The sequence below is a fragment of the Echinops telfairi genome, unplaced genomic scaffold, assembly GCF_000313985.2.
Source record: "Echinops telfairi isolate 266 unplaced genomic scaffold, ASM31398v2 ScPeMD7_3;HRSCAF=10, whole genome shotgun sequence".
Taxonomy (NCBI): Eukaryota; Metazoa; Chordata; class Mammalia; order Afrosoricida; family Tenrecidae; genus Echinops; species Echinops telfairi.
Genome location: NW_022103899.1, coordinates 59,265,200 through 59,279,771, shown reverse-complemented (window position 1 = coordinate 59,279,771; position 14,572 = coordinate 59,265,200). Strand labels below are relative to the sequence as shown.

Below are 14,572 nucleotides of genomic sequence, written 5' to 3'. Positions count from 1 at the left end.
CCGTGTGGCTGTGCTGACTGCAGGCCCTCCTCACGCTGTCTGCGTGTTGTTTCCTAGGTTGGCGGCGTCCAGATTCAAACAGGAGTTGACTGCGAACCCCTGCTTTTAACTGTTCTGCATCTCGCAACCAGCAGGGAAGGGGGAATGCGTCAGCATGTCTTCCCAGCGAATGCCCCCGTCGCTGCTCTCTTCAGCACCTTAGCAATCCCAGCAGGTGCCATCTTTGTGAGCAGGGCCGAGTCCTCAGGAGAAGCGAGCTGGACTGCTCTCCCCATGGAAGACCTGGAGACGACCTTCAGAGAGCAAGGTCTCCGGGATGGAAGCTCAGTTCTCATTCAGGATGCCGTCAGTAACGGCTACAGGTGACTCGTTGAAAAGAGAGGATGTTGTGTGAGCACGCGGATGCTGTATGTTAATGGCAATAGGACCATGCTAAGACTCCCTTTGACCCTAGACATGAACGCTAGGTCTTCTCCACAGGAATGCCCCGGTTGCTGCTCATGCTCACTGCCCTCAGTCATGCCGACCCGTAGCACCTCGATAGGACAGGGTAGAGCTGTCCCTGCGAGTCTGAGGGGAACAAATAATGTTGTAAAGTGGTTTTTGGTAAATGTGGCAACTAAATAATAGAGATAGCCCTGCTTTTATCAGTTCGCTCTACAGGCAGTCCTCTGGGTTACAGACGCCCACTTTCCAGCAGTTTCTCCTGGCAGAGCTTCAGACTGGTGCTCTGTGACCAGTGCAGTGAGACAGGAAAAGAGCAGCGCTCTCACAGAGCCGGTGCCTCGTGGCAGACCAACAGGAAACGGCACCAGAGCCGTGGGAGAGGGACTCGGATGCAGGAGATGGGGTGGTTGGTTGGCAGCACTGGGAAAGCAGCCGTCTCTGAGGCCTGCTTGACTGTTACTGTGCCCTCCGTGTGAAGTGGCACCATGGTGAAGGTGCTCCTCTGAATCCACTGGAACCCACCGGCTGCTCTGACAAAGACACGGTCCCCTTTTTCTGTAAAGCATGTCTTCCCTGTGCTGAGTCTGAAGCGACTCGCCAACAGTGGGTGGAAACGATGGAGCCCAGCCCTTCCCTTGCTGCACAGGCAGTTCACGGTCACTGTCGTGATGTTACAGGACAGAGGAGAACTGCTCCTTGGAGTTTCCAAAACTGTATACGTTTGGGGAGCTGAGGGCTCATGTGTCCACTGTGAAGCAGCTGGTGGGCTGGACTGCTGGCCCTACAGTTAGCAGCCAGGGCTCTTTTCTCTTGTTCGACGGTGAGTTCCAGGGAGAGCCGTCCGTGTGCACCTGTGCCGGTGCACCTGCAGAACGTGAAAGCAGGCGCTGGTTGTGAAGTGGTTGGGCCCCCGCCATCCTCCTAGCTGTTCCCAGATCGGAGGCCTCTGCTGCAGCACGGCATCCTCCATCTCTCACCGCCCCTCTACTCTACCAAGCGAGACATGGGAGCTGCTCTTCTAACCTGGGGCCGCCAGTAGTCTAGGCTGCTTGCTATAAAGCAGAATCTGTTCTGCTGAGCTCCTCTATAAAACTAAAGGAACACTCACAAAGAAAATGCCGGACCTTTTTCATGATGAAAGTAGCTAGTTCGTGTGGGTATTTTATTACACAAGTCTCATACGGTGATTGAATTATTCCTTATGATTCTTCAGATCCTCCCAGCTGCCCCTGTGAGGTTTTGGGGTTCCACCACAGTGGTAAATCCGACTAGGGCCCCTTTTTTGCTGCTGCTTTCTGCCTGTCTCACCCTTCCTGTGACAGTCCAGCTCTGAGGGCCCTGCAGCCTGCACTGCCACCCCTCCCCCACGTGCCCACGTATTGAAGGTCTCGCTGCTGTTTCTTCTGTGATGTGGAGATATCGCCTGGCACCACCTTTGTGGAGCTGTGAGTGATTAGGAAGTGTCGGCACGTCGGGAGTGCCGGATGCTGTGCCGCAGCCCGTGAACGTCTCCATCCAGTCTCACTGTGCCAAGGCGGCCTGGACCACATCTTGGTGCTGGAAAGTCTTCCCTGTTTTGGACCGCTGACTTCCAGTGGAGTCGCAGAAAAGGAGTACGTGGGCTGAGAGGCAGAGATGCATTTTCAGGTTCTGAAACTCAACTGCGGCTCTCTCTGGAGAACATGGCAGCAGATGAGTCGGAGAAACCAGTTTTCAGAGTCATGATTAGAGACTCCATAGATGACTGTCCTAGAGTACACCCTCGATTGAACAGACAATGGATAGACCTGGTCACTGTGGGACCCAGAATTAGAGGGTGTGCCTAAGGAGAAGCATTCATTGTCGGTCCCCAGAACCCTGTGTGAAGACAGTTTCTGAAATGCCTTTTTACCTTCAGTGTGTCTGCCAGACCAGAGAGATGGCACCCTCAGAAGGAAGAGGCCACCTGGCTCCAGGTTAAAAACATGTGCTGGGGGCAGTCTGGAGAGCACCAGGTTCTGATCGCAGCAACTGCTGGCACGGTGAGTAGATGCTGCGTCCAGTGTGCCTGCCGCTGCCGTCTTCACTGATGTCTCACTCTTAGGAAGTCAGCACGCACAGCACAGCCCACGCCCCATTGGACTGTTTCCCTTCAGCCTGTTTGAAGAGGGTCCGTGGGTGGGGTTGAGAAATGTGTGAGTCTGTGTTCACAGGTCATTTGGGAATTTCCTAAAACCAAGCACACACACGTTTTGTTCTGTGTTGCTGCTTTTGCTTTATTTTCAGTTCCTCGTAAAGTTCACTCTGCGTCTACCTGTGCTCCGGGCCAGCCCAGCCCTGCCTTTAAGTTCACTAGGCCAGTGCAGCGCTTGGGGTTTGGGTAGTTGTGGGAGGTGGGTTTTTTGGTTTTGTTTTAAAGTAACAAGTTGAAAGAAGCATATTGCAATGTCTTTTTCCTGGATAAAACATACCCATGTCTTCCATTATCATGGCTATTCCCACCAAAGCAGATTGGAGGATTCTGAGAGGAAAGAGAATAAATCTGTTTCACCCTCGAATTCCCCAGATTTTCGGACTTGTAGAAACCTACCCTGAATGAAAAAAAACTTCTATGAAAATAAGTGGGAATTTTGAATACTGCCTGTGGATCGGTATCACACATTCTTAGAGGGTTTCTGTGAACCCGCCCAGTGTTTCGTCCTTAATGTAAAGACGCATGCTTCTCGCTCGTTTTTGTCTCCTTGTCAGGAAAGGTGGGGCAGCCAGTGGTTTCTACAGGTGTCGCTTCTGTTCCACCTGCCCGCACTGTGGCCACAACCCCTTCCGAGGGTTTTACTCGTTTTTTGTTTTTGATGGTATAGAAGGAAATGAGTTTTAGAGGTGGAAAACTGTTCCTCAAAGAGACCCAAGAGCCTACATGCTGAATGGCTACTCTCGGTGCTTTGTTAGGCACTGGCTGCCCCCACCCCCATTGTTTTCAGCCTATACACAGTCATTAGTGTGTTTCTCTATTTTAGGTGGTGGTTGACATTCGAATTAAAGCCATACAAGAATTAAAATTAATGGAGGAACTAGGTAATCCTTTATGTTTATTGGTTTCACTGAGTTTTGATTTTGAAATTTACGAATATATAATATACGCACACATATATATTTATCTATGTAGAATAGTACAAACGTAGGTAAAATTTACACACCTACCACCCAAAATGGACAAATGTGAATCTTTGGTCCCGTGTTTGTGTTGTAAACGTGGCAGATCGTCCGAGAGTCCTGTCTACTCCTCAGACCCGGCCTCAGGGCACCCAGTGCACAGGGTCCGGTCCTTGGACCCTTGCTGCTCCCTATCTGTTCTGCAGACCCACGGGGGCTTCCTTCCACACATGCCTAGGAAAGGATGTCAAGTACAGTCAGCTTTTTCCAAGAACTGATCTGAAGCCCCCTCGTATATTTACCTGTTTCTCTTACATTTACCTACGTTTTTTCACGTAGGAGAACATAAATGTTCCCTTCATTTGCTGTTTGCTCAAAATGGGTTTTCTTGAATAGCTTTATTGAGGTATAATTTATATATCACTAAATTATCGCCCATTTTAAATGTCCAATTTGGTGCAAAGGGGTGGTGGCCTGTGAAATGGTAGGGTCCCTTTGGGAAAGATTCCATCTTAGAAAGGGACCCTCCACTTACCAACCCTGCTCCTGCCCACTCCTAGAATGTACACAGTGTCTTTGTGCACAAGAGGTTCCCCCCAAAGCCGGGCTCATGTGAGCAAGGGATTGGGTAAGCCCACTGTGGTTTAGCCGCCCAGAGGAAGGCTGCTTAGCATCCATCCATCCATCCATCTGCAGCAGTGCACCACCACCCCAGACAACACCTGCATGAACCTCCCAAGCACACCACGCAGAGTGGGTGCACACTGCTGGTTATGAACTTCTGTAGAAAGCAAGTCTAAGCTTCCCTGGCAGAGGGCAGCTCAGTACGGGGTCGCTAGGTGGGACTGACTGCAGAGGGAATTTGGAAAAATTATCTTCCTCTGACTTTGCTGGTGATGTCCAATCCAAATGTGCATGCCTAACTCATTGAGCTGTGCATGTAAGACGGTTGCCATTTCTTTACAAGTGCGTGATCGCTCAGATAGGTTGGCTGAGAGGAGTCCTTGTCCCTGTAGCTTGCTTCTCCAAACCATTCTTCTAGCCAGTGGAGCTTGGTGATAGACGAGGGGCTTTCAGAGCTGTGTGGAGTAGTGGAAGGGAAAGATCATGGAATTATTTTCCACGAACTTTGTGAAGCCCCTTGGTCAGTTGGGAGGCTGGCGCTCCTCTGCTCAAAGCGTGGAGTGCTTCACTGGATCTGGAGTCATTCTGGAACCGAGCCCACAAGAGTCTGCTTCACCTGCCCGCTGCTTCAGGAACCTTGCTCTGATCCACTTCCTGCTGGTCCACAGCTCCCTCCCTGATGCCTTACGGGTCTGTCTCCTAGCCTCCCACTGTCCACTAACCCCGGCAGCCCTGAGCTATCAGCAGCACTGTTCTTGGCTCTCACCCTGCCCCGCTGTCTCCCCAGAGTGCCCCGCCCGGCTCTTCCCAGCACCCTCAGAGCACTTCTGTTGTCATGGCCACTGTCCTGCTGTGGCTGACGCCCACCTCACTATCAAACGGGGTTCAGGGAGGTGCAGACCATGATGGTCTTTCTTTGTACTGTGTCCCCTGCTGTCCATACGGTACCAGGCACTCAGAACAACACAGCAGAGCCTCCCGTGGCTCCTCTAGGCCTGCACTAATGAGCCGCTGCTTCTTTACAGCTGAGCACACCTGTCTGAGACCCATTGAGAGAGGTGGCAGGCTGCTGGCACCAGGTAAGCCCCTTTGGTTGCCTTCAGAAGCAGGGTGCAGACACTACCTGTTGCTCTTAACGCTTGTACTTTCACAGTGACGTCCAGTAAGTTCACAAACTTCTAAGTATTTACCTCCTGCCTTTAAGAAGCTGACTTACAGGATATTGTGTCATCCAGGAACTTCCCACCTATAGTCACAGAACACCAAGCCAGTGGCACCAACGTGCCTGTGCTGCCACTGAAGTGAACACTTGTCCTGATGGTGACATCGTGCTTGTAGTCCGAGTCACGGTCTAGTTAGAGAGCTTGATTGAGACTGATTTTCAAGGGTCTTTAAATTGATCTTGCAAATGTTTTAGTAATCGGTTCCGGATTGGAGCCTTTGTTCCTTGCATCTGAGCTCCTCTTGCCATGAGTTTATTCGTGGACAAGCCTAGCTTGGTGGTAGTCTTGGGAGAAGCTAGTAGGTCCTAGAAAGGTTCCTCAACGCCGAATCGATGTGAACCAATAGGTACGAATCTAGCACATTGTCAGCTGCCTCTTCTTCATTAGTCCAGCTGCACAGATAGTAAGTATTCCCAGTCCTACAGAATAGACCCTGAGGGACGGAGCTGTAATACAGTTCTATCCATAACAGCGTTAATTCTCAAAGAAACACTGGTTTGGGCTCGGAGAGGTGGGAATGTTCATCATCTTGCCCAAATTCCCCACAGTGCCAGACAGTTACACCGTGAAGGAGGCAGACCTGAAGCCGGGAAGTTCGTTGGGACTGTGTCCTGGAAAAGCACCATCTTCCACTCAGGTGAGGTGGGGCTGCCTGTCAGGGCGGACCCCGGGCCTCTGCCCTGCATTGAATAATGAACTCGTGCTGCCGTGCCATCTCTTCTACCCTCCCCTCAATCCAGCCTTTCGTGATACATTTTTATTTCAGGAATGCAATTATATATAAAGGGACTTCAAAAAGTTTGTGCAAAATTAGAATTAAAACATCATGGAGTTTTTCCCACTCACTCTTTGAAGCTCCCTCATCGTTGTTAGTGATTAAAAATACTTACCTCGAGCATATTCCTAAGGAGAGTGTCGTGGTCCCAAGGGGCTCTAGGCTGCCGCACAGGGTCGGCTGCTGACCACATGCTTAGCCGTTCAGACCCAGCGGCTGCTCCACAGGAGAAAGATGAGGCTCTGCTCCCGTAAGTCTGCACGCACGGAACCCTGTCAGCACAGACCACAATCAGAATGCACCCTTCCGGCTGGGCTTTCCTGTGAAGGTCAGGTGGCCTCATCTCAGGGTCCCCAGGCCTGTTTTTCCCACCCACTTCCTTTTCCCTGCTCTCCACTTGGCCACAAGCAGGCATGGACGCATGTCCAGCTGGGAGGAGACAAGGCAACAGCATTGAGGTCCCATGAGGGAGGACAGGCCCCAAGCCATCAGACATCATTCCTTTAGGGCCTTGGGAATTGTGTGGAACCCCGAGACAGAACATTAAAGTGCAGCTAAAAGGCTCAGAGGAAAGAGTGACTGTTGGTCAGTGTCTGGCAGCTCCGCGCCTCTGTGTGGTAGTGGTTGGTCTCGGAAGAGCACCTGTGAGGCCTGAAGACTCTGGTGTTTCTGGGGAGTGGGAAAATTGTAAGATGAAATTAGCTCTCCCGCATCTTATTTTTACATAACAATTGCCATCAGTGATTTCCTACTGCTCAGACCCTAGAGAACAGCCTCATCTTCCTCCCATGAATGGGCCGGTGGGTTTGAACTGCCAACCGTTCAGTTAACAGCCCAGCACCCAACTCCCAGCAGCCCAGGGGCCCCCACATGACAGAGAGCAGGCTTTCACTGGTTGACAGCGTCGTCGGATGGAGTTAAGTGGTGCTTCTGCCTCCGTCTCAGCGGTTCCTGTCCTTCTCCGTGGGGAGTGGCACTCAGCGCGGGGTGGAGATGGAGATCACAGGAGAAGAGACGCTCACCGTGAGAGAGGTCAGTCGGGCTGTGTCCTCCTGGTCTCGAGGGCCCCGGGTGTCTGTCTGGTTGAGGGAGAAGCGCAGCCGTGTGGGATTGGAGCGCCCATGGCTGTGGTTGGCCTGCTGCACTCAAGTGCATTGTGTCCTTTCTAAAGGAATCATTTTTGGAAGCTTGTGCCAAGAGGAAATTTTTAAAACAGTTACAGGTTTTCCCCGATCATCAAGAACGCTTCCTTATTGTGGAAATTTGGAAATGCAGAAATGAATACAAAGAAAAACAAAGGTGCTTTCTTTACTAAACCCACCATCCCTGTGGTTTTGGCCTATTTCTGCTTTATGTCCACACAGGCCATGCTGGGCTCTTGGCTCTTCCTCAGACAAGGCCTTGACACCAGCTGGTACCCAGGCCACGGACAAGCCCAACGCTCCATCTCGGTCCGCTGGCTGTCCTTGCCCGCTGGAGGAGGCCTGCAGCCCTCTGAGTGCTGCCCCAGCCCCTCCGCTTCAGTGGGGCGAGCTCTCGCTGCCCTCGGGTTCTGAACAGTCTCCTGCCCTGGAAAGCCCTTTGCTCGGTTCCTTTTTAATCGTACAGGTAATCACGGATTTGCTCCCATTTTGTAAATTTTGAGGGAGTGAAAATGTCCCCCTCTCCCACTACCCTGTTGGAGCCCTTTCCCTGCGGTCACTGTTGTCACCTTCTCCGCAGAGATCTCTGCGTGTCCACCCGTCTCAGCCACCTGGCACACAGCGTGGGTATGCGGGAGCACACAGGAGCGGAGTGCATGGCCCGTCTGGGGGCTCTTGTCCGTTGTAAACGAGTTCAGATATTTTAAGGCTCTTAAAACCAGCTCATGCTTACCTGTTTTAATCTTTTAATTCTTTCAAGACCTCTCAGTTGTTGACCCTCCCTGGGCTGGCAGAGGGAGCGTGGCGCACGAGGTTCTCTGCTCTGACTGCTCCTGGTGTCAGTGAGGGGTGAACGTTGGCTATCTCTGGTCAGCCGGCCCTTCCGTCCTCCATAAAAGACCTGGCTGAGAGGAGAGGAGCAACACTGACCCAAGTCCTGGCTGGCAAGACAGTCATTAGCTGTCCTGCCGCTGAGCAGGAGCCCGTTTGGTTGGGGGCGGGGAGGAGTGTACTTACGCACGGGCTCCTCACCTAAGACGGCTCAGATCCTGGGAAGAAAAGCCTGGGCACACTTCCTCCGGAAAGAGCCCGCATTCACACAGTGGGTTCCCATTCCGCTCTGATGCACGCCACAGCAACTGGTGTCTCCCACTTGGAAATGTCATCTTTTAACTGTGTATCCCGATCCATTGAGCATGATCAGATAGCATCAGACTTGGATAGGCCCAGAGCCCTCCGGGGCTTCCCAGGGTGCTGCAGCTCAGAAAGAGCAAACTAACGGTGTGCTCATTCCCTTCCACAGTGTCTAAAGAGAATGCTGGAGCAGTCCGGCCTGCCAGGTAAGCCACACACCTGGACGCTGCTATCCGAGCCCCATCCTTTCCTTTCGAACACGCTCTCTGGGCACCGAATGGAAACTTCTCAGGCGTTTTCTCTCCTGGGTGGGGGCGTTCACGTCCCATTTGTGTGTGTTCACAGTGGAGTTCTCCTGGCTCTGGCTTGTGAGTGAGCACAGAGTCTCGATGGGGCCAGCAAAAGGAAGAAGGCGCAGCTAAGCCCGTCCCCTTAGAGTGAGCCTGCTGTCACCGAGTTTCCAGAAGTCGCACTGAGTCGTGATGTGGGCATTGTGAGGGGTAGCTGCCATCGACTCGGCTCTGATACTTGGCGACCTCGTGCAGGATAGGCGACAGGATGTGAGTGGTCACCTGAGTCTGAACTGACCCGATAGCTCCGGGATACTTGGGGTGTCGGAGTTGATTGTTGGGGCTGCTTGTCGGTCCACTCCCCTTTGTTCTCACTGGCTGGTCTTCAGGGGTTCTTCCCCAGAAGGGGTGTAGTGCTGTGTGCTGGCAAGTCAGCAGAGCTGCCCCCCAGGGCTCCTAGGCTGCAGTCTGCACAGCCCAGACCACAGGCCTTTCTCCCGGGGTGGGGAGGGGAACGTCTGTCCGTCAGCAGACAAGAGCTGACCTGCTGCACTGCCAGGCCTCCTTGGGGTTGGTGAGGGACTTCAAGTCCAGCTGTTGCTGCCTGGGAGGGACCGAAGGTCTCAGTTCCCAGAAGCAGCTGTGCAGCAGCCCTGCAGACCCCAGCCTGCGGCCCAGGCTCTAGCGGTCAGGTGCCTCATCTCTGTGGACAGCAGTGCCTTTGGGCAGGCGGCTCTTCCCATTTCACAGACCAGTAGGCAGTTGGGTAGCCTCTCTCATCCACACCCGGCCCCTTCTACCACGCTGTGACCTGACGTCATGGTGTTTGCCCAGATGGCAGGGGGCTCGGGAGGGTGGGGGTGGGTGGGAGGAGTTCATGGTGCTTAGATGAAACGAAAACCATGAAAGACAGCTTCACTGTGCTTAAAACTAAAATGAACACTAACGAGGGTGCACAAAGAGCCCAGTGGGCCTTCGATCCTCAAGAGGAGAACTACTCGGTCTGTGCGGCCAAGGTCAGCAGTTGGCACCACCAGCTTCTCTATGAGGCGCAGCCTTGGGAACCTCAGGAGCAGTCTGCTCACCTCACAGGTCACCAGGAGTCACAGTGGCTCCACGTGGGTGTGTTGCTTCAGCTCTCCGGATGGGCAGTGGGGTAGGGTGGTCGAAAGATGCTATTGCTCAGACTTCTGTTTCTAATGGCCCGGATTCTAACTGCTACACAGGGACGAGGCGCCTCACCCCTCTAGAGCCTGGGGTCTCAAAAGGACAAGCTTCTCATTTCCCCAGTGTAGCACACTTGTTGGAAAGCAGAAATCTAGTGAAAGATTGTTGAATGTTCGCAAGCGCTCAGATCTACTTTACTAAAATGTTATGGAGGACTTTTACTTACTGAGTACTGGTGGTGCTATGGGTTAGGCATTGGACCCCTAACGACAAGGCCGGTGGTTCAAGCCTGCCAGCTGCTCCTTGGGAGAAAGGGGAGGCTGTCCGATTTACAGACTTGGAACCGTGACGAGTCGGAATCAACTCTGGGTTTGGGTTGTTGTTAAACTTTCAGCTTAGACAAAGGACTAAGTCCTCGTCGTGGTTGTAGAGAGGACTGCTCATGCACACATGCTCATATATGTGAACTGGTGTGTGACGAGTACAGAGGTACATTTGTAGATAATGAGGATGTAGAGTCTGTATGATAGTAAGTGTTCTCAGGTTAGTCCTTGTGGAGTAGAGGCAGATTAATCCAATTTGAGCAACATTGTTTGTTTTCTAAAGGGTTTGTTTGTTTGCTGTTGTTTGTCAGACTGGAGGTTTCATTTCAACAGACATCCCTGGCTTAAAAAACAACAACCAACCAAAAGGGGGGAGGTGGGAAAAGAGGGGGTCACATGTCATGACACCCACCCGGGCGCAAAGCCCCCATCCTCTGGGCTCCCTCTGAGGCGTCCCCAGTGTGTGCGAGCTCCCACATAGAAAGCAGGAGCGAGTTCCGAGCTTGTTAAGGAAAAGTCTATCCAAGAGGTTTCTTCTCGCAGAGGAGGGCGGGTCCTCAGGGAGAGACCCCGGGCTGGGAGCTGCCGGGCCCAGAGGCAAGGCTGGGGCTCCGGGCCGGCTGGTGGTCCTGCAGAGGTCTCATCCCGGCCCTAGAATCCATATTTGGCTCAGGTCTGACGACGTGTTCTTCAGCTCCAGCTTGCGCTCCTTCGCCTGGTGAATCAGATATGGGATCTGGAGTTTCTGCCGCCGCTGGCCTGTTGGCTACTCACCTTTCTTTTGGCTGAGCGGCTTCATGGTTTTCTCATTTGTCAAAGATTTGATCATCCACTGCTGGGAAGTTGATCTCCTCCCTCCCTCGGTTCCTCTTGCCCTGTAGTCGCTTAAATGCTTCGTCGTTGACGACGAAGGAAGCACCTGGGGCAGTTTCCTGGGTTGGGGGAATGGCTGGGTCCCACCACGTAGTGATCCCGGTCGTAAGCCCCAGCAGCACGGTCATCGCCGTGCGTGGAAAACGGATTGTAGCTGCGGTCGTCCCAGGCTTAGGCCTCCAAGGGGCCCCATCGAGCCTGCTGCCATCTTGAACTCAAGGGGGGCATTGGCTGAGGCGTCCTGGAGGGCAGGCGCGGGACGGGAGCAGTAAGGGTGGGGCTGCCTGCTGGGGAGGGAGAAGCAGCTCGGGGGGCTCCATCCTCTTCGCTGTTGTCCTCGTCTGCCGTCACCTGCAGGACAGCACTCTCGGCGGCAGCCTTGATGGCAGAGGGGACCGAGGGTGGTTGTGGTGCCCAGGACAGGGGCGAGGGAGGAGGGCTTGGTCTTAGGAGCAGCCTCTCCAGGGTCTTTTTAATGGCACTCCTGCCCTGGAAGAGAGTCGTTAAAGGCTTCATGAGGCAGAGTAGCAGACCAGACCTGATTGGATGCCGATTATCTGGAAAGTTCATTCCTGACAAACTCAGAAAAGATAAGGTCTCTAAAGGGCTCGCAGGAAAATGGGTGAAGAGATCGTGGAATTCCTCCACATACGTTTTGAAGCGCTCCTGTCCCCTCTGAACCAACCTTTCCACGCCGATTCTGATTCCTCCGTAGGAGACACGTGGCATTTGCGGAAGACGGATTGGTGTTATGAAGCTGGGGAAGCTCTCTGTGAAGAAGTAAGATTCTCTGCGTTTTCTTCCGACAAACAGACCAGGAGTCCTCTGTCTGTCCGTGCAGCACACCCGCTGCACTTGAAAGTCAGTGATTTTATTGATGGACAAAGCAAAGCAATCTAGGGACGGCCTCTCACTTCCTTCCTGGCTCAGCTGGGTGGTGGCGGGCCTGCCCTCAGGGGAGGTGGCCCTCCTCACGGGAGAGGGTCTGTGAGGAGGAGGAGTGCTTCTTCAGAGAAGGAAAGGCGTCAGTCAGTGAGGGAGGTAAAAGAGCACCGAATCCATGAAACCATCTCCAGGGTCCTTGTAAGCCAAGACGGGCAGAGCCCCTCCGAGGCCCTGGTCCTCGGGTCACTGCGCTGCGGGCCTCGGCTGGACGGTAAACGGGTCTGTTGGCACCATTTCCCAACAACCTGTGCTGTGTGTCCGTCATGTTTGAGTGACGCTCAGAGTATCTCAGCCTCTGAGTGCTCTCGTGCACTTGATGGGCGGAGTGTGGTGTGAACATAGCACAGGCTGTCGGAAACTAACCGGACAGTCCGTACAGCCTGCTCTCGAGGGGAGCATCGCTGAGTTGGAATCCAGCTCTCTGCTGGTCCAGGTAACGTCAGGTGTCCCGGTCCAGACCCGCCGCCCTACCCCCAAAAGGGAGCTTGGTGAATAAGCACGGGTACCCAGGGCCACTGCCCTTCCCCGCAGCCATCTGCCCTGCTGGTCAGGACTCAGAGTGGCATGGAGGCGGCACAAGGTTGATGAAGCAAATGGACCGGGGCCTTGCAGCCAGTGCATTGGTGTGGAGAGGCGCGGGAGTGGGTTCCTGACGGTCAAAACAGGGACCCTGGATCCTCAGGACACAGCATTCGGATGTCTCAGGGCTGTCTTCTCCGTTAATTCCCCATCCTGTGCCAAGCAGTTTGTCTGAAAGCAAGCTCGGAGCTGGCCTTTCCTCCCTGCTGTACTGTGTGCCCTTCTCGTGCTGTTCCCACAGCCCACACTACGGCTGACCCGACATGCCTTCCTCTGCCCTTACAGCTCCAGGGCCTGGCGGCTTCCCTGCCTCCTGACCACCCCCTGCTGGACTCCTGACTCAAATCTCCTTCCGCCGCACCTCAGTCACACTACGGCAGCTGGCCTCCCTGGCCCAGCTGTCCCCACTTCGTTAGGTCCACCACACATCGTCTCTGAGAGCCCCTCTCGGGAACTGAGTGGCTCCTTCTTCACAGCACCTGACGCTCCTTCATGCGGGTCTCTCAGCCCTGCCACAGAGCATGCCACCCTGCTGCTCAGACTCGCCACCCTTCTGGAGAAATCCCATCCATTCTGGTTTCCTCTTTCCAAATCTCTCTCTTAGCTAATACTTCACCTGTGTAACGCCACCTTACCTTTTCTTACTTCATACGTCTCCCTTCCCCCCAGGCTTCCATGGGCTTACACCCCATGAGTGATTGAGCGCGCAGCACCACAGCTTTAATCGCCTTGGCTCGTTTCCCCTCTCACCAGTCTCTACTTCACTTGTTGATTTACCATCCCTGGGAAAGGTGCTAGAGACGCGGGTAAAGACAGCCAGCGGTTTGTTCCTTTCAGAGGCCGTGAGTGACACAAGCCTTTCTGTATTCCCAGGATGCGACCCTGAAAGAGCTCGGGATAAGGTCTGGAGATGCTTTGGTTTTAATGGAAGGGGCACTTCCTCCTCTGGTAAGATCTTGCTTCTGAATAGAGCTTTTGAAAGCAGCAGTTACTGTTTTCCAGTTACAAAGGGGGATGTCGTCTCATTGTGGAAAATGGGAAAGTACAGTCATACAAAAGAGTGGAAACGTATCTAAATCCCACCAACCAAACGACCACACTGTACATATTTAATATACTTTTTCCCATTTCTAATTTTTCCTTCTTATAAATAGTACTACCTATAAATCCTTTGGATTTCCAAAGATGAAATGACAGAGTAAAAAGGTGTGAGCGTTTCCAAGACTTGATGCCATTTATTGCCTGGTTGCTCTCCCAAAACGCTGTACCGGCTGTACACTCCTGTCTGCCGGCCGTGAGAGCGGATCTCACCGCCCTTCCGCACCATTGCTGCCTATGACTTTTTAAAGCCGCTGTTAGGAGAGGTTTTACGAATGTGGATGCCTGAAATACTCGGGCCAAAAGAAGCCCAGTCCCATCCCTCACCCATGTGCACGTGATCTGGAAATGCACATGGCTGAGAGACAAGACAAGGCAACATTTCTCCCACCTCGTCTCCCTAGAGGGGCCTGCCACCGTCAGCGCTTTCCTTGCTCCTCGTGGGGGACACGCTGTGGCTGATGTGAGTGTGCACGTTCTCTCCTTTGGTTTGTGTCTCACTTCCGGCCGGCGTAGACTGCTCTCCCCGTTTGGTTTCCTGGTCTTTCAGCTAGTGGTTTGAGCAGGGGGTGCTCGTGGCCGGGAGCCTGGCGTGCAGTGGTTACGTTCTCAGTTACATATCGGGTTGGAACCCGCCCCTCCGAGGGAGAAAAGCGGCAGTTGGCACCAGTGAAGATGACAGCCGTGGAGCCCCAGGGGGCCGCCCTGCTCTGTGCTGTAGGGTTGCTGTGAGTCCGCGTCGACTCACTGACTGGGGCTTTGGGGCTTTTTAATACTCACGGTGCAAAATTCAAACTGCATTAAGTATGTAAGCGCCCTC

General features: G+C 53.4%; 1 protein-coding gene across 4 annotated transcripts in view; it reads left to right on the top strand.

The window, feature by feature from the left end:
- Positions 1-14,572, top strand: part of USP40 (ubiquitin specific peptidase 40) — a 61,424-nt gene that overhangs the window by 38,288 nt on the left and 8,564 nt on the right. For 2 of the 4 annotated variants that reach the window (XM_045295365.1, XM_045295359.1), the window contains 9 exons: positions 58-362; positions 2,345-2,468; positions 3,444-3,501; positions 5,229-5,282; positions 5,975-6,063; positions 7,147-7,233; positions 8,647-8,683; positions 11,846-11,910; positions 13,528-13,602. In XM_045295365.1, coding sequence (XP_045151300.1) covers positions 58-362; positions 2,345-2,468; positions 3,444-3,501; positions 5,229-5,282; positions 5,975-6,063; positions 7,147-7,233; positions 8,647-8,683; positions 11,846-11,910; positions 13,528-13,602 — 894 coding nt within the window. Of the gene's footprint in view, positions 1-57; positions 363-2,344; positions 2,469-3,443; positions 3,502-5,228; positions 5,283-5,974; positions 6,064-7,146; positions 7,234-7,565; positions 7,810-8,646; positions 8,684-11,845; positions 11,911-13,527; positions 13,603-14,572 lie in introns of those variants that run through there. The other 2 variants (XM_045295369.1, XM_045295377.1) reach the window with 2 other exon arrangements.